Source organism: Lepisosteus platostomus, chromosome 11, assembly GCF_059453375.1.
Source record: "Lepisosteus platostomus isolate fLepPlt1 chromosome 11, fLepPlt1.hap1, whole genome shotgun sequence".
Classification (NCBI taxonomy): domain Eukaryota; kingdom Metazoa; phylum Chordata; class Actinopteri; order Semionotiformes; family Lepisosteidae; genus Lepisosteus; species Lepisosteus platostomus.
This window is the reverse complement of record NC_142621.1, coordinates 3,167,776-3,190,656: the sequence shown is the minus strand read 5'-3', so window position 1 is coordinate 3,190,656 and position 22,881 is coordinate 3,167,776. Positions and strand designations below refer to the sequence as shown.

The following is a 22,881-nucleotide window of genomic DNA, read 5'->3' as shown; positions in this document are numbered from 1 at the left end:
AATTTGTCAACACAGTTTTAGGTGATTTAACTTTAGAATCACCCTGTGAACAAAGCGCAGAACCATGGGTAACGCCATATCCCGGGGCAAAGAAGAGAATGTCTTTGTGGGATAGGAAAAAGGTCATCACTTGACTCCTTTACCATTTCCTGAATGAGTTATGCATTACTGTACATACTTGTGACAACCCAAGATCTCCTTCTAAGGCACCCTAATTTTTTTTTTTTTAAATAGAACAGCAAAAAAACAAAGCTCTCCTTGATATGCTCTGTAACGGGTTTCAATAGATTTCCAATCTAACATATTCCCTCGTCAGCTAGAGGCAGAACAAAAGAGTCAAGAAATGTGCCCTTGTTTTCTTTTCACCGCTGAAAAACCTGCAGTATAAGTGTTCGTCTGCCAAAAGGAGCAAGCACAAACTAGTTCCCAACGCACAAACAACATTTGCATCATCACATGGTTCGTGCGTCACAGACCAAATGAGTGGAAGGCATCTTTCAGGTGGGTAATCTGCTCAGCATCCCCGAGCCCTGAACGGCGCCTGGCTGCACCATTTAAACCACATAGGACTCCTCACTGGGCCGAAATCCTGCAGCTTCTGTCGAAAATCATCACTGCCCGCCTTCCTGTCTCTCTCAGCTGGTGACAAGAGGGCGCTGGCGCCTTCACGCAGCTCCCCCACTCATCTGAATGAGTCCCGGCGCCTGCTCCGCCTTCCTGTTAATCTGACACCCAGTCAGTCAATTTGGCATCTCCAGCTGCGTGCATGCGTGTGAGCGTGTGTGCGTGGACGTTTTCACGGCTCGGGTCACTGCGATCCCGCGTGCCGCGTGCCAGGGGAGCTAGGAGGTGGGTGGCCGGTGTCTCGGGCTCTGCGACAATCAGAGGGGGCCCGTGAGGCCCCTCTCGAAGTCCCTCGGGGGTTTCTGCCCCGGGGAGGGCGGGGAACAGTGCCTGCTAGCGTACTCACGTGGTTTCTGGCTCCACACGCGCAGGTGCAGCTTCCCTGACGAGTAGTAGAGGAATCCCAAGACCAGCATGGGACACAAGGCCAGCAGCAGGTTCCGAGTAGGCTTCAGGAAGCTCATCTTTCACATGGTATCGACCGTGCTACATCACCTGCAGGAGGAAACAACCGTTCAAGCGACACAGAGGCAGCAGGCCAGGGCGGCGTGACATGTTTTTCCTCAACAGCAATCCGACTGTTTCAATCATCTGCCGTCATTTCTCACATCATGGAGAGAACCTCGATACTCTTGACCTCTTGATTTTTCATCAGTTGTAATGCCAATCGAAAGAAAAAAAAATGTTGATGATTTCAAAGCAAAATCCAAAAGATTAAATCTGCAGTTTAAAGTTTCACACGCAGTGGGGGTAAGAATTGTGACTGGAGTCAAATTTAGAGTCAAAACTGAAAATCAGCTCACATGCTTTTTACAGCTTCCTGCCGCCTGGTGATGGGGGATCTATCTTTTCACCAGCAGGGCACATTTTAATTAGTAGCTGATGTTATCTTCATGTATGTTTCAGTTATCTCAGCCTTGTGAGCTGCAATGAATGCACTATTCTGGCCTCTCCTTATTGCAGTGGGTGGCAAGATGAAAGCCTCCATCAGAAAATTGCATATTACACAGACGATTGCACTGTGTCACAAACACATTTTGCTTGGCCAACTTAGGCTGACAATTGCTGCTGACAATTGTTGCTCACACCTGAAGAAGGCTCCACGGCCGAAATGTTGTGTTCTCTTTCTTCTTTTTTTCAGCATAGAATAAACCTGTTACTTGTTCCTTTGCAGCCTACGCACGCTGACACAGCTACCCACCTGAATTGTTGCTTCTTATTTTTTAACTCCTTTACTTAACTAAATGCTTCAGTGAATTGCAAATTCTCATTCACAATGATGAGCTGAACACTTTTCAACTGCAGGGACTTTCTTGGCAACCTGAGTGAATTAAGGGGTACAACCAGCAAACCCCCCCCTCCCCCCACCCCCCGATATTAGAACGCACAGACTTCCAGTTCATTCTCCATAACTCTGAACAATGCTCAATGAAAACCTCTCACATTTAAACAGAGAAAATGTTTGCAGTTAAGGATATTTTTGTTTTTAAACTTTTACAAGCTAATTGTCTTGTTTCTACGGTACCTGAAGAATTCCAATTAAGCAATCTTGTTGAATTTTGTTTTCTATTGCACTGTTGCTGTACTGTATTATTGTCATACACTGTACGTTATATAAAGGTTAACTCAACCACTTCTCTACATTGTTGCCTTAAATAGAGGCTCTGACTGTTTCATTCTAGAAAGCTGGAAATATTTAACCAACCTGTACGAGCTGTAAACTGATATGATGGACCTTTGTGTGGCATGTCAGCATTGATTACTGATCCAAACATGCTGCTGAAATCTACTGCTGTTGGGATAATTCACAGGTGTCAGTAGAAAGCTGCCACAGTTCCTATTTTTGGGTGATGGGTTATCATAAGCAGAAGTACCTGACTAGCTCTACCTGTTTAAGCAGCATATGTGATCTCGGCTCTCAACCACACCTTTCGCTTTTGTGCTGCATTACACTCATGTCTTAATTGAAGCGCATTGCTGCCACTAAGGGAAAAACATTCGCCCCCTTATCTCTTATTTACTAGATAATGATCTAGCATATGCACTGTACAACCTGTTACGCTGTGCACTGAACGCATCTAGAAGCTGCCGTGAACCTGGCACTTCTGGTGTAATGCTTGGGTCAACATCCAGCACAGCAGAATTTGTACGGATTTACTTTCAACTGTGGTTAAGTCATAAAGAAATCGTATGATTTTTAGCAAATATGAAGAGAATCATCACAAGCATGAAGACCAGTTTTGTGGGATTTAGAGATCAAAGCAACGATGGTTCCGTTAGGAACAGTTACACGTGCCATCAGTTTCACTGCTTAAAACTGTAAGTCCGCAGGTAGGGATATAGGTATTATGACAATTGTGCTATTGCATGATCACAAAGTACGCGGGAATTACGGTCTCGTAATGACGAGACAAGGCGAAGGATGTTTTCTCTTTGTGGCAGCAATGCACTTGCATATTTCTCCAATTCTAAAACTGGTAAATTAATTTGTTCTTAAGCACTGTAAACATGTTCTACATCAGGACCTTTCCTTTACTGCTTTGTATCCACACTGTCAGTACTACTTCATCAACACACACACCCACAAATTCTACTGGCTGGATGTACGAGTTGTGCTCAAAGTACCACGCAGTACCACACAGTACCACACAGTACCACACAGTACCACACAGTACCACACAGTACCACACAGTACCACACAGTACCACACTGCACGTATCCCATTCCTAAACCCGCACAGTGAGATTTCAGCGGAATTGTTGACATCCCGTTCACAGGGAAGTGGCAAGATCGCATACATGAAATTCAGGTTAGTGGGGCGTTGACTGTGCAGAGGTCAGTGGTTTGGCACTATGTTTTTTCTTGGATGCCATAAAACAATCAGATCATTGATCCTTCTTGTTTATTTTACCTTTGCGAACTGTGCAAAAATTCTGACAGACAGGGTTGAGCCATATGAAAGTCATTAGACCTGCTGGAAAAAAACATGCATCATCAGCACTAGACAACATGTTACACAGAAAAGATGCAACAAGTGTCATTAAGTTTTGCCATCTTAACTTAATTACACTTAATAATAATAATAATAATAATAATAATAATAATAATAATAATTGCTTACACTTATATAGCGCTTTTTCTGGACACTCCACTCAAAGCGCTTTACAGGTAATGGGGACTCCCCTCCACCACCACCAATGTGCAGCCCCACCTGGATGATGCGACGGCAGCCATAGTGCGCCAGACCGCTCACCACACATCAGCTATCAGTGGGGAGGAGAGCAGAGTAATGTAGCCAATTCATAGATGGGGATTATTAGGAGGCCATGATTGGTAAAGGCCAATGGGGAAATTTGGCCAGGACACCCGGGTTACACCCCTACTCTTTTCGAGAAACGCCCTGGGATTTTTAACGACCACAGAGAGTCACTATACTGGCATTAGGACCCACATGGACTGCAGGGTGAGCGCCCCCTGCTGGCCCCACTAACACCTCTTCCAGCAGCAACCTTAGTTTTTCCAAGGAGGTCTCTATCCAGGTACTGAACAGGCTCACACCTCCTTAGCTTCAGTGGGTTGCCAGTTGTGAGTTGCAGGGTGATATGGCTGCTATGCCAAATCACTGGGACATGTACTTACTTGACATTACCCAGGTCAGTAGGTGCTAATAAAAAACCCTAGTTTTCCAGGACAACAGTCAAGTTCTTTCCTTTTGACAGACCATTACAGCACATAGCCCGAAATTAGTAAAAAGAGAACACCTCTTGCTCACGTTCAAACTACAAAAATATGTAACTCCTCCCAGAAACATCATGAGTGAGTGATAGACACTGGTTAAAAATGTTGATAGCCACCAACTGTTTTAAGCAGAAGTCAAAATTATTATTAAATCAAGTGGGTTAGAATCGTTCCAATGAATAAAATTAAACGTAGCATTCAGACCACATCATTAAGTAGCGAACGGATGCTGGCATTGCAGCACTCATTTAGTTTTCGTTTTCTTCTTCCTTTAGAGTACACAAGCTGACAAAGCCCCAGACTTTTAGTCTTGATCCTTTCATTTAACGTCATTTAACGTTTTCATTTGTTGGCATCCTACAATACCTGCAACAGATGAAGAGCTCACAGGAGCTTAGCAGCAGGACTTTCAATTCCAATTATTACTAATGCATATTTTGGCTTTTATAAGCTAATTGTCTAAAATAACATCCAAAAGACATGCAAGAAACAATGAAATTTGTAAAAAGCTGAAGTTGCTCGCTTGAGATGAATGGGACCCTCAATTTTATAGAAATGGCATTGCAGTGCATTTGCCAAAGTCCTTTCCTCTTCTATCAATGAGAGCAGGAGGTGCATGAGATGGGGCTGATATCACAGATGTTCCACAATTCCACCATGTTCGTTACAGGGCAGGAAATTTGATTTGTAATCAGAAAAAAGTCTTTCCACCCCCCAACCCCCGTAAACACACACACTTGATGTGTTTTCACAAACTCTGGAAACTGGTGGTAGCAGCTCAGTTGCAATCTCATGTTACAACGAACCAACTCTTCTAACCTTTTCGGGTGGGGCTGGGAAAAAAGCAACAGCACTGTAACGGTTCTTGTGAAGGTAAGATAATGATTCTGATTCTTTTCGTCTATGAAATTCTTATCTTTCTGGATTTTGGATACTGTCAATTACAGGATCCTACTGTAGATCTTGTTATATTAGCTAGAGATCACTGGTTCAGGTTGTTTTTAGATCTGTTTTCTGGCTCTCTCAAGGTGCTCCACAGGTCTTTGTGCTGGGAACAATTAGTATTAGTACGCTGCCACTTGGTCAGATCATTCATGCCTGTCCTGATGACATTCAGAATTATTTGCAGACCGATCCAGACGCTTCTGCTGTCGTTTCTGCATTGTACCAACATCTGTATCGTGAGATATGGAAGCAACAGAACTTGCTCATGACTGAGGTTATACTCATGGGCACCCAACAACACCTTCACAAAGCTAGCGACTACAGTTCTGCTGCTGAGAATGGTGAAATGAAATCTTTGAAATGCATGTATACTAAATAGCACTTTGTAGGGCCAGAAGTCTGTGGCTCTCATGCCAACACAGAGTACGCTGCAACATCACATCACTCCTCGTGAAACACGGAAGAAGGGACTTCAAGGTTCACCTGCTCACTGAATGGTCTTGATCAGGGTAACTTCAAGGGTTAGAATGCAGGCGTGTAATAAAGAGATCTGCTAATCCGGTCTGCTCAAGACCACGCTCCACAAAATGAGAGAGCCTTCCACGTCGGTCTCACTGCTAACATCTAGTTGAGACTCTGTTAACGTCAACACTTTCAGATTTGCCTAAACACCTGTCATCTCACTCTACAGTTTTACCATGTGACCTTGGTTTCACAAGATCGGTTTGCTGTGCTCTTCCACCACTTACTTTTCACTTTTGTTGTGTACCGTGCGTGGTATTGTACAGCACACCGAGTTGGTTAAAAAAAAAACACAGAAAATCATTTACATGCTTTAACAGGGCTCAAAGTAAACTGCGGTTTATATGCCACGTTCCGTTTCCAAAAACTCTTTTAAAACCTCCAGTGCTGACACGTATAGCTTACAACAGAAAAACTTGTTACAACCTGTTAAGCGCCAGATGAGATCACCATTTCTGATGAGGCATTTATTTTAATTCAAGGTACAGTACATAACCATCACCAACAACAAACCACCTTGTGGCAACCTGACTGAAATCACATCTGTGCTATAGTTTTATGCAAAACTGAATGACAGGCAGGACAGGCTAAAGAGTTGTGTTACAGGATCTAAACAGTCTTTTGCAAAAGTGGGTAGCCCCTCTCGATGATGTCAAATTTTGAGCCCGTACGTCTTTGTAGATGCCTGTTATTACTCAAGACTATATTAAACAACATTCTAGACTGCTGAGACAGTCCAAGAGCTGTTCTCCTTCCAAATGCCTCAGTTTCCCTGTTTCATCTGCTGACTAGAAGTCACTTGTCACCTACAAGCTCTCGCTGGTCTTGGGTTCGACTGTGTGCTCACCTTGACCTCACCACGGGCTGCACCAAAAAAGGGGGCCTAAAGTTAAGGTGGTCCTGTTCATTTCGGGACCGCTCCCACTTGAGGAAAGGCTGCCCTGAGGTAGCCCAGGACGGTGCTACAATCCATGCGTGCGAGAGGTCTTGGGCGCGAGCTCGTCGTGTTGAGGGGTGAGAGAGCACCCTGAGAGCACAGCCCAGGGCTGAACCAGAAACGCGACAGTGTTGCCTTTTCCTCTTCAGAGCAGTCACACTAGCGAACAGCTAGCCCTGAGAGACAGCCACTAAACAGCAGACAGCACTGTGAATTGATCCCAGTTGGGCACAGCTACACACACTGGAATATGCTTACCATTTGCTTCTCAAGATTCCTTGCACTCTAACTGGGTCTAACTGGGTCTGAGTCAGTCTGTTAGCCTAGCAGGAGCAATGCCACGCTTCCGGAGCAAACAAAGCTCAGACCATCTTGAGGGTCACACCACAGCAACAGACGTGGCATGTCCGAACCACAATTTAAAGCCAAGCCGAGGCTTAACTAGAAAAAGAGAGGAATAAACATGAGGATTAAACATAAATATGAGGAAACAAAATGAAGATTTTCCATTTTTTGAAACGAATTAAAAAATATACTTACAAGGCCCATTCTTTTCATATTTTGAAGACAAAATTGAGATTTTCCATTTTTTTAAACAAATTAACAAATATACTTACAAGGCCCATTCTTTTCATATTTTCGTACATCTCGTTATTTATTACAAATTTAAGCCACTCATTTTTTTTTATGGACTATAATGTTCATATCAGTACATCACACAGACTGACATCACTACAAGCCTGGGCACTTGGACTCAATTTAAACTTTAAATCATTAGACAGAAATAAAGCAGTTTAGCACCCGGGGTACAGTTCTAAGAATGTGGGGTGTATAATATTTAATTATTTTCAAGAACACAAAAACACATAGGATCTCTTACAGATACCAAAACCTGCCTCTTATAAGTCTTTACTGATTTCTTTTTGGAGACCAGATTTGGCTCAATCAATTATGCCAACCATCTGCTGCAAGCATGACTACTGAACCTGGACAAGGAAGCAAGAAAATGATTCTTCACTTGGTTCAGATTGTCACAATCGCATGTTAAATATCACTACCACGCGAAATAAAAAATGAAGAAAAAAAAACATTTCTCCTTTAAATAACATTATCTTATTACTGAGTTAACAGGAAAATAAATTCTGTCAATACGCTTGGCTTGGTAATCAAAATTAAAAGTTTAAAAAACACCACTAGACCTCAAACTTGTATCCTGTTTTCATATAGTATGGTTTTAGCAAAATAATATTAAAACTATACCTGCTGAGCACGATACCTGCAATGCACTGCTCGTTGGTGTCGAAACTTTTTGGATGAGCGCCGTTTTACCTTGCTTGCTTGGACGACGTGTAAGGTTATTTCCACAGAACCTATTTTGAGAGTTTGCCAACGCCAGGCCTGACTCACTCGACGGCTTTTCGATAAAAGTACGTCCATGATTCTCTGTAACTTCTCGACAGCCCAAAAATAGCAACACCGGTTTTGATAAAGGATGGCCACTTCAGTTTCAATAAGAACAGTGAGATAAATGGGCACCGCTTCTGCTAACTTAAACTGCAAACGATACAATTCGCCGATCAGAGCAATACCCAGCGCAGTGAACAGGCAGACTACAAGTTTTTTTTAAGCACTAATTACATTTTGTGACATTCAGTTTTCTGTACATAGCCCTCCTCGGCTGTCAATAACTGAAATAGCCAGCGGACCAGACCGTTACCGCGGTCCGTCTCTGAAAAATGTGCCCTCTGGCGAACCGAGACCCGTTATGTGAAACGCCAGCAACAAGAGCAAGGTAGCCCTGCCGACAACTGAGAGAAATACTTATTAAAACACTGCCAAACACATATTACAAACTGAGAGGCAGGGACGTGTATTTTCCCCCCAACGTTACCCCCAAACTAATAGAAAGAACTACAACACTACATAACAAAGGTGATCAGTAAAAAGAAAAACAGTCATCGTTTTTTTTTTTTTAGATTTTCAAAAGAAATAAATTTAAATTACCCGCGACACGGCCATACTTTACATTAAACGCTCGCCGAGTTTAAAAAAAAAAAAACGAACCACCGCGATGCCGTCCCGATTTTCGGTCGCCCCTGTCAGGAAATTCCCGGGGATTCGAGTCGGCGTTCAGGCCTAGCTAATTCAGGACTCCCACACCACGCCGGGGAAAGAGGCACAAAAACAACACACGCAGACGACAACGTAACGCTGTAACATCCAAAGCCGTAACAGCGTTTTACCTTTCATGAACAGATGAGGTAGATCTCCTCGGCATGTACCTTATTACAGGCTGGGACGCCCATGGCTATCGTCCGTGAGCGCTTGCATGTCCTTCTATTTTAAGCGTGAGCTGAATTCTCAGCCAAGCTCCTTCTGCATTTAGACTGACCGTCTCTCTCCCCCTTCTCTCCAAGCTATTCACTCAGCAAGCCGACGAAGAAAGGAAAAAAAAAAACAACAATGTCTACGACTCGCAAGTGCATTTCTCCGCACCGTTACTTTGTAGTCGTAGAAATTAAAGCGACACTTTTCAGTCAGCGGACGAAATACACAGCGTCAGGTTCACCCCCCTCACCACCTCTCTTCCTCTCATACTCGGTCAGAGCTGGCTTTCCGTCAGTTTGCCCCCCCCCCCCCAAAAAAAAACCTCTTCCCTCGCTGCTTCAGTCACATTGGGGTTACAAGGGCATCAATTTCAATCTCCAGGCGGGCGGTTTCCTTCCACATTATAAGAAAAGGAACTAGACGGCAGGAAAACACCTTGATTCCAGTCACGAATTGAAAACCGTAACCCAATCATTCGACATTTCCCCCCCCACAACAGCTTAAAAAAAGTAACGCTCCTACTTGTCCGAACTCGTTATTGTAACATGCACGGTAGGCATTTTGAGGGCATTGCTTGCTCATTTGTTTGATTTCCAGACTCAAAACCTTCTTCTTCAGAAAAGCCTTTACTTAACTGGTTCCATTCTTCACCCCTCTGCTCTTCTTAATACCACCTTCCACGGTCTCCTCTATTGTTATTGTTGTATTGTTGTAATTGTGTCTTGTCTTGTGAAATCTTATTTATTGTTGTATTCTTCTTATTTATTGTTATTGTCATCCTGTAAAGCGCTTTGAGAAGCCACCTTTAAAGGTGCTATATAAAATAAAGTTTATTATTATTATTATTATTATTATTATTATTATTATTATTATTAAGCTTTTTATTTCATAGGAAACTTGTCGGTTTGATAGACAGATTTTTTTCTTCCGCCCGCGCAATTGTGGGGAAGTGCTTATGTTAGGCAGAACTGTAAGAATATTTTAACAAAATGTGAAGTCGAGGTTGACAATATGCTGAATCGCACTGTTTTGGGAAGTTCTTAGAGCAGATGTTGGTTAGACTGCTTTGTCTCACTGAACTTTAGACACAGTGTGGTTAGGAGAGGAGGCCACTTTATTAAGGAACAGAGAGCCCTTGAGACACAGGTCTTGGAGACACTGTTATGAGAGGCAGTGACTTAAATTCACTTAAGATGCAAAACACCCATCCCAAGAGAATCACAGTCCTACAGGTGCTGGCCAGGGCCCACGGACGGTACAATATTGAAACACTCTCATGCACGATATTTTGAACTGATCCTCAGAACTGAGCCCATTTCACCATTTAAATGCATGTCACGTACGAGAGGGCAAGAAGGAAGAGCACAATTAGGCAGACACATGGCACTCCAGGAATGAGACGCGTAATACTGGGTGAAGTGTGAAGTGCACACAAACAAGTCCACACCATAGGGATATTGTTTTTACACGATTTCATTACTTTCTCCAGAATAACTTGATTCAATAGAGCATTGTTACAATGGGAAGAAAGTGCTTGTAGGTGCCGATGTATACCTATCCTATTCAAGGCGACCCTTTCTCTCTCTTAGTACCACTGAATATTTTATCAGTGAGCGCTTTAAATATGGATGAGCAGTGCCCATTTCCAGGGATTACTGTTTCCAGTATGGTATCTGTTGCCTCACAGACGGTTGCCCAGCAGGCTTGGAGAGATGAACTGTGCTTCTGAAATTCGAAGCAACGAGCAATCCTAAAATACACCCGCACTTTGCAAAAGTGTCTTCACCAAATAATTAGGCAGAATCAACCATCTGCCTAAAGCACCAAAACGGTCATAGAATCAGGTAAATGTCGTTAGGCAGGAAGTGGGTGAAACCTGCTGTGGCAGGACCAAAGCTGTTGAATTCTGGCAATTATTCCATTTCACCGAATACGGAGAGTGAAGTCAGCTGTTTTCTGAAACTAAAAGCCAAAAGAAATATGGAATGAATGCATTTTATTAAAGGACTTCAATGAAGTTACCTCTGTTGGCAAAACAAAAAATGTCTATGGGAGCGGTACATTTTTAGTACTTAGTGCTATTTTTTAGTACTAAGCATAGTGCTAAAGTACTTCAGTATTTCAGTTTTGAAAGCACTCTGTGCTCATTTGGGGCAAAGGGGGCTATTTGAAAATCCTATTAAATCTGTCCATAAGGGTAAATGCTGGCTAAAAGCGTTGAATTGCAGCTTCGGTAAACAGGTGCCTAGATGGCATAGGATGAGCTCTTCCACAGGGGGCTGTTCTCTGCGATGTTGTTGCACACACTGCACTAATACAACTGTCCTCAACTGTACATCTGCAGTGACTCATCAAGCCTCTCGTCTGCACTTTGAGCTCAATTAGCAGTCTCCTGGGAGCAGGCAAGAGCTCCATGTTATCCCAGTGCTGCAGATTATTGGAAGTAGCTCAACTTCCAAATCTGTCTTAGACAACAAGAGCCGGAGATCTGGAAGCCTCTGCCAGTCAGTAAGAGCCCTGAATTCACTTTAATTACCTTCACACCTTATCCTGTCTAACCAGCCCACTTCAAATCCAAGAGTAAACTGATCACACACAATTAAACAAGAGTTTTAATACATAACATAAACCTTAGTCTTTGGTATGTAACCAGTGCCAACAACAATTATCACTTGAGTGTAAATGTACGTTTGTTCAAATGCTTGTGTAGAATTAAGTAGGGCCACGTTACACAGGGTTCTCCTGCTATATTACTGTTGTCAAGCAGGGAATCAGGGTAATGATATGGGATCATCATTGAATGCTATGATCAAGAACACGCTTGTCAACATTGCATGTCGCAGCCAGTGCCTCACACAGCAGGGTGCTGAAATGCTCAAGAAGCCCTCTGTGCTTGTTTTGACTGCACGGCCTCGTTTTTGATGGGAAGCCATTCGCGAGGCAGAAAAGCAGCTGCAGACTCCAATCCTCCCACAGCGTCCCTGACAGTTAGGATGATGTTCTTACGCTGGAAGCAGAGTTTGGTTTTTGCCACACAAAACGTCTCTGATTGTGGCCACAAAAGTTCAACCTTTGACTCATCTGTGTGAAGAACATTCTTCCAGTAGTCATGAGGTGGGTCTTTGGGGAACTTGACACTTTTCCTTTTCCACTGTATAGTACCTATACAATTTCTAAAAGCCAAACACTGCCTTCCAACAGAAGAATTAGACCATTAGACCACTATCACCGCCCGCTAGGTTATCAATGCCCTTGCATCTACTTGTCCGACTTTGCCAAGATTCACGCCAGACTGGGGCAGCCTGTGCTACCTGCTACATGTCCAGAAACAGCTGAATGAGCTCCTCTGGGTCAAATAGGCTCCTGTCGGTTACAGTCTTTCATACGTCCGTATGTTCATTCCAAATCCCAGACTCATGGGCCGAAGCAGTAGACAAATAAATCCTGAGCACCTTCACTTTCTAGCAAGGGCTTGAAGAGCGAAGACCACCCAGCTTCAGCAGCCATGACTGCAGCTCTGTCATTTGACCGCGGGATGAGTTCTGTTTTGTAGCTGCATTTAGTAAGGACTCGAGTACATGACCTGGCTGATTCAGAGCAAGTGTGATTCAATTTTCACTGATGTTTTGAGAAATTACAAATGTTTCTGGAGTGTCTACCTTCCTGTAGTGTGCCTTCTTGTACATTACTCCCCTGGTGTAATTCCACTGAATGCTTCATCAAACTCATCGGGAATCTTTGCTTTCAATGGATTAGGTTACTTCTTCAGCAACAGACTCTTGCCAGTTGATTCTGGCTGATTTTAGACAGGCAGGCACACATTTTTGCAAAGAGACCTTCAACTTAAGAGTTGTGTTTAAAAAAAGGATTCCTGCATTCTTCCATCCTTTTCAACAATGTCTCTCCCTGTCAGTTCATCAAGAAGATCTGTGTTTTTATAGTTTAAACTCCGCTTACACTTCCAGCAATGATCAATCACGACAGTGCTTCATTAAGACACATACAGTACCTGTTACCTGGAAGTGATGCTCAAAAGGACTTGTTCACTGTAGTTTGCTTTCAATCAGTGGGTGATTTTTTAACACATGGCACACATGCCTTAAATTACCTTTGGCTTAGATGTGTGAAGAGACCGGAAGAACAGACTCATGCTGCACACTAAACAGAGCGCCGACACCAAAAATTACATTTGCCCACGCAGTCTGAGTTTTGTAAAGAAGACACACAGGAAGCCATTATCATGCAAGAGCACAGTACTATCATTCACCAATCTTGTGCAAAGATTGAGTGCCCAACACAGGAACACTAAAGATGCGAAACACACAATTACTGTAACATTACAGGGTAAATGCAGGGCAAAAGACAGAGATCTTCCACAAAGAAACTGCAGGGAACTATTAACGAAGCTAAACAAGACCACCCGTTATGAGCAGTACTCAAAGTGAGGAGCAATGGTGTTCCGCTTGATAAAAGAAGCAGTCCTGTATAAAACATGGTGCACCCCTTCCTAAAGGTTTCTGTGAAAATACTTTTCCCCTCTCAAACAAACTCTGCCCCAGATGGCAATAACATCAAGGGACCACCTCCCAGCACCATCACACCACAGCACCATTCCTCTCTGTATTTTTTTAACTCTACTGGGTTTACTGGGGAGAATCTTCCCAGAACTTCAGAGCAACAGCAGGAGCATAATTTACAACCACACCTTCTCTGGGCTGAGCTACACCCCGTGGGCTGGTGGTCTCACACTTGCATTACGTTTGGATTACATTACATTTAATTTTTTTCCAAAGAATTAAGGCATTTTTCGTGTGGGTACCCGACAAAATAAAGGGTAGCTATGAGTTCAGTAAAACCCTGTTTCCCCTGTTGATGTCAATCCAAAGAACTGCTGTTACTCACAACCACTTCCAGCTATAATAGATATAATCTTCTAGGTAAAAAAGTATTAATAGTTGTTTTTGTTCTTCGGTTGCAGTACACACTAGCCTTTCAACCACTTTTTTTAAATGAGGTAGCATAGCCAGTTCTACTCTCTAGAATGATTGATTCCCTTGCCTTCCAGGGCTGTCACCCAGAGTAAGCAAGAAGCCCTCTGTTCGTCCACTAATTCGGCTTCTGTGATCGACATGTAACAGAACAGTCTTTTGACTACATACTTTGGGTGATCATTTTTTTCTAGCTCTCAGATGCTGCTCTGCTTATCCTCATAAGCTATCCATTCCCCTGGCTCTGCATTCTTACTGCATACAAAGGAGAGGATTCCAACATAACAGCCATGACACTGGCCAATAAAAGCATCAGGTAGTGACCCTGAAGGTCTGTAAGCATCGTCACGCTTAAGGAAGCAACTCTGTGCCGTGTCTCCCCGTTTCAACAAGTCTCTCACTCTTTGACCGGCTGGGAGATCCACTCCACCAGGCTGGGGAGAGCTGAAGCAGATATCCCTGCTTTTCCAGAAACAGCTGGATGAGACCAACCACATGGGCTAGATGGACTGAATGCCTTCTCTCCTTGTCTGTAACCTTTCTTGTGCTCTTATGTTTCCCACTGTCTATTTGGCCTCTTGTTCAGTGCCATAGATTTCTAACGATGACCAGTCCTTAGGAACTCCAAACAGATGGGCATCTTCTTCCCCTAATGGATCATCTGGCAACAGCTTCGCAAATGCAGTGGGAATCTTTAAACTACTCGCCTGCATCTGAAAAGACTGATACTTGCCTAGAGGCCTTATCATTGCTCCAAACAGCACTCTTCTGAATAGTTTTTAATGTGGTGCAGGAAGATAAGAAAATCTACGAGCAAGAGGAGGCCACTTGACCCATATAATCCCACCTGGAAGTAGACCTGCCTGGGGCAGATTCGATTACACAGCGTGGTGATCTCTGTGCGTGAACTGTACACGCCCCAGAAATGCTCTCCCGCCGAAGGGAGCCACAGTTACACGGACTGATGAAGAACATGAACACCGTCCCTGAAATGGAAAGCACAGCCAGTGACTGTAAAACACCTCAAAATTTTCTGTCATTTCAGGTGCTGCGGCTCTGGTCTTTGCAGAGCTGAAGGCTCTTGTCGGTTTGTTAGATTTCTGAGTCCATCCCACCGATTGTTATTACGGGTTTTGTTCTTGTCAACTTCACAGCGGACTGGTACAACGGTGCTCTTTTCAGGCCCACTATGTGATCCACCACTTATTACAGCCAGATGACAGGCGTCCTTACGTCAGATCGCTGCTGAGCCTGCCATTCAAATCAAATCTTCTTTCTCGACCTTTTGTTCCTGGGGAACATGATCCCATAATGATGTGTTCTCCTAACAGGTCCTTTGGAGATTATTTACCATCGTTTTCCATGCCTCCTACGTGGCTGGAAGTGTGTGTGTGAGACGCCCCCCGGTCACAGGGCCCGAGAGAGCTGCGTGGAACAGGGAGCCCAGCTGATCTTGGGGAGACTCGTCGGCTTCACAGCCACGGCGCCACCTGACTTCCTTGTGATCGTCACACAGCATCCCCTGACTGGCCGGCCTTCTAATACGCCTGGGGGATTAACCGTCTCTGTGGGAAAGCAGCAGTCGGAACAGGAGGCAGCCAAGAGACACACGTGTGGGCGAGAAATAAAAATACAAAAAAGAACAGAAACCCCAGCAATTCCTTTCCTACTGCCCACCCCCCCAACTCTGGTTTGTCTGGTTCAGCACTTTGAAAGGGGTTTTGAAACAAACTTCAGGATGTCAGCCGCACTCTTACACTGTGCAGAGGTCAACCCCTGCAGAAACTTTCTCTGCAGACGAAAGCCGTGAAAACGGCTTTCTTGTACAGTTAGAAGGATAATCAAAAAAGGCTCAAACGAGCTGACAAGACAACAGAAATGTTTTTCCTGTACCCCGACAAGACTACACAAACAGTCCACATGTCTTTAATGTGCTTTTCAAAACACATGTAAACTGAATGAGCAGAGCTGGCGATTCCCAGCCCTTGGGTCCTGCTCTTTATTCCCGGCTGTGTGGAGTTTGCACGTTTCTCCCATGCTCAGTGGTAAGTGGCCTGTCTGTGCTCGTGTGTGTGTGTGTGTTTCGTGCAACGGGCCAGCGCAGAGCTACACCTGTCCAGGTGCAGGGTGTGCCCTGTGCCCTACACTGTGTCCACAGCCTTTGCCCAAGGATAAGCAGCTTCGTAATACGGGGTGGACATAATCTGAAAAACCGCTCATTCCCAATATCAGGTTGAACTGATTTGACTTTTCTAGCATTCTTATGTCTCTGCACGTCGCTGTATATTTTTGTTAACTCTCAAAAGCTGTTGCTCAGAAAAACTGTTACATGGCAACTGTAAGTGAAATGAGAGGTCTTGGTTTTCTAAGCTGGGAGATTCTTTTGTACTTGCAAGCTGTAACCTTGAAAAGGATGGGAAGATCCTGAACAGGCTAGACGAACAGAGTTGAATAGGGGTATAATTAGCAGGGCTCATGTTCATGAAGAAAGGTTAAACACACACACAACATTTGAACTTGAATAGTAGTTCAAATAGAATTTCTCATCACACACACACACATGCTCCTAGTTCAGTCTATTGAAATCTTTCAGGATTCTCAGATGCATTGTTATGGGACCCTAAAACTGAGAAGGCAGCGTCCCCTGTACTGTACAGTATATCCATTCTGACAGTGAGCTTGCACTGAGGGCGAAAGTTTACACTCACTACAGGAACCATGCTTCAGACTTTGTTTTCTAAATAGATATCATATGCAAAGTTCCGCTCCTGGTAGAGTAATACAGCCTAGCATTTATGACCTAGATCACAAATTTTAATGGATGGCCTCTTGCACGGTGCCATAGATTTCTAAAGATTACCAGTGAAACAGCACATTATTCTTGGTGACCCACTTTCTGATTGCTCACGGTATTGTCATATTGACCCTGAAGCACAAGCAGAGCTTTGGTGTCGCTCACAGCCTGCTCTCTCTATAGCTGAAGACGAATCACAAGACTCCTCATTTTTCTAAGCCTAATAAAGCCCTTTTCATGAAAAGCAATCTTGATGAATCGTACATTAAGAGAGGGGGAAACCAATCAGAAAGAATATATCAATATACAGCGTAAAAGCTATAGGAGCACATTTCATTGTCATACAAGTTGCACTAAATTTTTATAGCCTTCACTAAACACATTGAGACCTTCTGCTCTGCACTCCACAAAGTCCATTTGTTGTTTGCATTTGTGTTATCACTTATAGCCTTGCAGTTATGCATAGAGTAACACTGGTTACGTTTCTGATAAGGCTATCTGCTTCCGATAAGAGCCACAGAAGAGGCCACCCCATAATCGCAGGACACACACACTCCCAGACAACACAGAGAGGGGTGAGCATCCAAACATCACCCAGAAGGTGCCCGAGCCCAGAACCAGACCTAGGGCCTGAGAGCTGTGAGCAAGCAGTGTTTTGCTGAATTTAAATCTTATAGATTTAAAAAAAAGTGATAAAAACTTTCATCCTTACTGAGGCAATGACCATACTAAATGTTAAAATAAAACAGACGTTTTATTGAGTTGAAATATGAATCTACAGTATCTAAGAACGTATTATAAACGGGACGACCAATAAAGCTGGAAGATTTTCCAGTATAAAAGTTTTGTTAGTGCCATTTCGCCACACTTTTCTCAGTGCTTATTTAGCTGGCAATACAGCTTCGGAAAGCAAATAAACGAAATGGCTGAGACAGCTGCTGAGCACATTCCAAGGAAGGGAGTATCCTAGAACACTCAAGCATCCTAAGATTTGCCCCGAGAGTAATTAATGGTTACAGTTAGCGAAGCTGTATGAAAGCGTTTCCGTAGTGTCAGAAGTGCCACGCTGAGCCCATGTGGAATCTGACTGACAGGTATGAAGGCCTTGACACTTCAGAAATACAAGGCACTGTGTTCCCTGCCTTTGCAGTCAAAACCTCTTTTTTAACCGGCGATTTGTCTTTTGCTTAGTCAAAACTACAAAGTAAAACTCACATTGATAAAATCATCAACAGGTGTCTGGTTTCCCTGCCCTTCAGAAACTCAAACGTTTATGTTTTACGTGTCTTTTTGTGATTTCTGGACTTCAATGTAAAAGCCCAGCCCAAAGTGATCTAAACACGTGGAGCCGCAGGTAGTACAGTCTCTTACAATAGGTGCTGACCTTTGCAATGTGACACCCTGTTGTCGGAGAAAAAGTGTTTTCTCCAGCTGTCACACAAAAATGCCAGGGAGGCAGACCAAATTAACCAACCATGACATTGCGTGATTGCATCTTATTGTTTTTAAGTTGATGAGCTGAAAGGGTTTTAAAGAGGACTTTCCATACATACGGTTTATACGTGTAGGTCATTGGAGAGCCGTGAAAAAGTAACCTGCTGTTTTAAATCCACGCGATGTGTTAGAGTACAGGAGAACATACGAAACGTCACATGGAGGAGAAAACCGCATGGCCTGTTCGTTTGTTAGTTATTAGGTAACGCACAACCACGGCAATGAATCCACACTGTAGCACACTGTCTCAATTATGTGTATTGTGGCCACAAGCAAATTGTGCACAAAGGGGAAGAGCTGCAAAACACTGCTCATGCAGTCTCAGTGCATTCTCGGTATGACCAGACCCCTTTAATGGCTCATCTGAGCCACAGAGCACAATACTTTCTACAACTTGCTCGGGCCATAACTCACCTTTCACAGCTGAAATTAAGTTTCTGTTTTCTCACCAGTCTACAAGATGGAGCCTTACATAGTGTATCTGTAGTGGTCTCTCAGAATTTCATTTTCTCCAAAGCCTTGACCTGGATCATGATGAGGTTTAACTGCATTAGGGCCAGTCTCTGTTGCTTTATACAGATTCTAGTTTAAATGCTCCTCTTCAACATGTTCACCAAAACTTCAGGTTACAAGACACGCGAATCGTAGTTCTAACTTGAACATTTCTTAACCTGCCCAGTAATGTCATGTTTAATGTGTTTTTAACACATATTTATCTTTCTACTGGTTTAGAGTTTAATGAAACTGCAAGTCATACTGTATATGAGAATTCATAGGGGTTTAAATCCCCATTATTTCCCATGCAAACTACCAATACCAAATTATTAAAAAGTAAAAAATGTCTTAAAAAACAGCTTCAGGTTCTAGCCACATACTATCACATCAGTGATTAACGTAGTTGTAATGTGCTCCACCTTGTACCTATTCTAAATAAAAGGTTTCTTACTCAATTCTGAATCCTGTTTTTGCAAGATCCTGTTTACACAACAGCGTAAACAAATTTAAAAGTGTTTTTGCGCCTTTTTTAAAACTTCAAACTGGCTCATTCCTTTTCGGCAACCCCCTTTACTCAGATTACTCGCAGGCATCTCTCTCATTAATCCTTAAATTAAGTGATTTATTGTAACTGGGTGAATTTCATTTTCTGTCAGAGGCATGTTTTTAAATTCTCTGCTCTGAATGGGATTTGTATTTGATATCAACACCGCACCTGTGTTGGAGTTTCAGAAGCTCCCTAATTCAGGTGTCTCAACTGAAACGCAACCAGTAGGGCCTCTATAGTCTCTGCAGTATATACTGTAGTCTATAGACAGAAACAAAAGCTCATTGTGGGAGTCCATAGTACACTTCCTCTAAGAGTGTCATTACCTATCTGTTTTTTCACCATAAACTGATTACCTATCAAGGGATGTTTTGAGTGTAATGAAGGAGCAAAGTTTTAATATGTGGTTTAGGGGAGATTGCATGACGTTATGCATGCTAACGTTGTTGGAACAATACACCCGAAATACAGTATTTATTAAACTAACGACTGAGCGCAGAAACCTTGATAATTTAGCACCAGTGATTAACATCTCAGCACCAGGTGGTTCAGGATTAGGAAACACAAACCTATAAATCCCAGTGGATTGTGCCTGTCCAGAGCCAGACATCCGTTCCTAATCTAGGCTATCAAATGGCAAACACTATAGCAGGCTGGCCTCTTCTGACAAGCAAACAAATGAGACTAAATGCAACTGCTGTCCATCAAGCCTGCTACAATAAATTCAGAACTCAGGTTGCTGCACTTACAAAACAGCTAAACTGGGTAATGAATAGCCCCCAATGAGACTGGGCACTAGCTATTGCAGCCTCTATAAAAAACTAGCTTCCAGTCTTTGGTCGTCTCATGCCATGCTGTATACGGTCATAGTATACGGCTTAACCAAAAGACCATTCTTTGGCAGTACCTTGAAATAAGCTTTATTACTGTAGATGAGTCCCTGAAACCATGTTATCAAGTTGTTAAAGTCCTGGAGTATCCACGTACATAGAAAAATAAAGGGGTTCATTATCATTCAGAAATCCACCTTTCTGGGTGCTCCTGCTAAGGATGATAAGGCTGAGAAACTCTTAAAATGAGACATATTCCAGTTTTCTTCTGTGTTTATAAAGTATGTATTCTCCTGTGATATTTTGCTGCACGCTTATATGTAAAAGGAAGAAAAGTACATTATGCTGAATTAAATAATATGACCTTTTTCTTAAGCAATTTCCTGTTCAAAGAACACTACATACTGTATGTTACACACTACATGTGTAGGAAGTTAAATTGTGTTTTAAAGTTTTGTTTTACATTAAAATCCTTTTGTATTTTTCAAGTCATCTTGAGTACAGGCATTCGCCAAATAACAGAGCCGTAATAATCCATCTTATTCAACTCCTGCGTTCACACATCCATTTTGATTGGAAATATAAAAGTATTGAAAGTAAAGCGAACGGCTATTTTTAAGGCGTCATACAGGTTTTTTAAAGGTCATACACCATCTTAATCATTTTGCCATCATCAAATGGTAGGAAAAAAAATGAAGGTGCACATTTGTTACAATATATCAGATTTAATACGCTAACAGTTGCGTAATCGGAGATGCTTAGGTTAATGTTTATTAAAAGTATACAGTATATCCTATCCACACAAGGTGTAGATACTGAAGCAGAAAGAAAATAATAAGAGTAGAGCATGTGAGTATCTATCCAAGCAAAGACTGCCTCAAGACATCCCTTCACATCTTCAGCTGTTTTCGAAACAATATTCGCGCAGTTTACCGCTATACCGCATAACCCACATCAATATCCCCGCTGTTTACCTCAAACAGGACTGGCGTGCTCTTCCCCTGCTCAACAGCACTCGCACCAGCGATACTCCTGAAGCAAAAGCCCAGGGAAAAAGTACTGGAGCATCCTGCACAGGAGCTGCCCCTGGCTAAAAGTTACTGTTTGTTTAAGAATCTAGCAGGCGAGAGAGGGAAGCTCAATTTACCCACAGCCTTTCCCTTCCAACCCCATACACACACACACAAACACCACTTCTCTTTCCAGAAAACCTGCGAAGTGCGACAACGATTCCGGCGCACAGTCGGTCCTTATTTACAGTTCAAATAAAAAGAGCCGCTGTACTGGACTCACCGAGAGCAGGGCAGGCTCGTTGCGCGGACCTTGGGCACAGGCAGGGGCGGAGGGCAGATCTCAAAGCGGTCTGGTCATTCGGCGCTAATCTGGTGAGCAGCCTGCGGGAGAAACTGCTCTGAGGGGGGAAACAACAAAGTCAGGATGCCCTTCGTCTTGCTGGTCTCTCGCTGCTCCGCTGGGGCTGCTGAGGTCATGAGGTCCCCACTCGGCCTCCTCCGGGGGGGTGCTGTGGCCCGCTGTCTGTGCCGGTGTGAGACGGAGAGGCAGCGGGAGAGAGTGTGTCTGTGTGTGTCGCTGGCAGAGCTGGAAGACGAGCTGCGCAGCGGTGGAGGCCTGGCACAGGTCCAGCCAATACCGTCTGGAAAAAAAAAAAGAGCAAGAAAACAACCCGGTCTTTCAAAACCCAGGCCCTTCTCCTTCAAGGGGACCTGTGTGTTGACTCTCAGGGACATCTTGGGTTACACTGCAGCTGAGGCGGTTGCTTGGGAAGCAGGAATCGTTAGTTAGTCAGTTTGTTTGTTTTAAGGGCACCAAGTGACTCCAGTTGCTTTTATTCCACACATCAGCCCTCAGATTCGTTTCATTTTTTTGTAAGTTTCAACGTCTAAGATTTCATTTAAAGTCCAATTCGCCGCCGTGAACCGAGGTTTGAAACCTAGACAATCTAGGATCAGGGATTTCTTATCAGGAAGCGGGATATTAATGGAAAGGAGCGGAGGTAATCCAGACTGGAATAGGGCAACTACTCGGGAGGTGCAGGTACGAGCCAGAGTGCACCCTGGACGGGATGAGAGTCATGCAGAGAGAGAGCACACGCACGCAGTCTTCCAGACAAGGCTGCCGGTTATTACCCCGCGGCCGGCAGAGGACTCCTACTGATCAAGGCCCTTCACCCCCAGCTGCCCCAGGGCCGCCGTATAAACGGCTGACCCTGCGCTCTGACCCCCCAGCTTCTCTCTCTCCCTGTCTGTGTGTCTCACGGAGAGCAAGGTGGGCTCTGCGAAAAGACAAGTCCCTCATGCAAGAGATTGTATACGGCCAATGAAGTGATCTCATCTTAACTCACGTCTTCTCCTTGTGAGACGCGCTCTCCGTTTCCGAGGGCTGGCGGGGCACAAGCCACGAGGTGGAACGGCACCACGGTGTTTATTCTGGGACTATTGCAATTCACAAACAAGGGCCTTGGTGGGGGTATAGCGCCCCTACGCAGCAGTGAGGCCCCTGCGCAGAGAAGCTGCCTGGTGAGCTCATGACAGGACATTTGTCGCAGGTGGGCGCTCGCCTGCCAGACACAACCCCCCACCCCAGGGGCAGGTGCCCCGCAGAGTGATCAGTCATCGACA

General features: G+C 43.8%; 1 protein-coding gene across 6 annotated transcripts in view; it reads right to left on the bottom strand.

The window, feature by feature from the left end:
- Positions 1-21,998, bottom strand: part of LOC148651766 (CMP-N-acetylneuraminate-beta-1,4-galactoside alpha-2,3-sialyltransferase-like) — a 91,953-nt gene extending 69,955 nt beyond the window's left edge. Inside the window, exons 1-3 of one of the 6 annotated variants that reach the window (XM_088597875.1) lie at positions 9,010-9,565; positions 7,025-7,207; positions 971-1,119 (exon numbers count right to left, since the gene is read on the bottom strand). In XM_088597875.1, the coding sequence (XP_088454001.1) occupies positions 971-1,088 (118 nt within the window). In that variant the 5' untranslated portion in view covers positions 1,089-1,119; positions 7,025-7,207; positions 9,010-9,565. Of the gene's footprint in view, positions 1-970; positions 1,120-7,024; positions 7,208-9,009; positions 9,566-21,216; positions 21,347-21,535 lie in introns of those variants that run through there. The other 5 variants (XM_088597874.1, XM_088597876.1, XM_088597873.1 and 2 more) reach the window with 5 other exon arrangements.
- Positions 21,999-22,881: the final 883 nt, after the last annotated feature.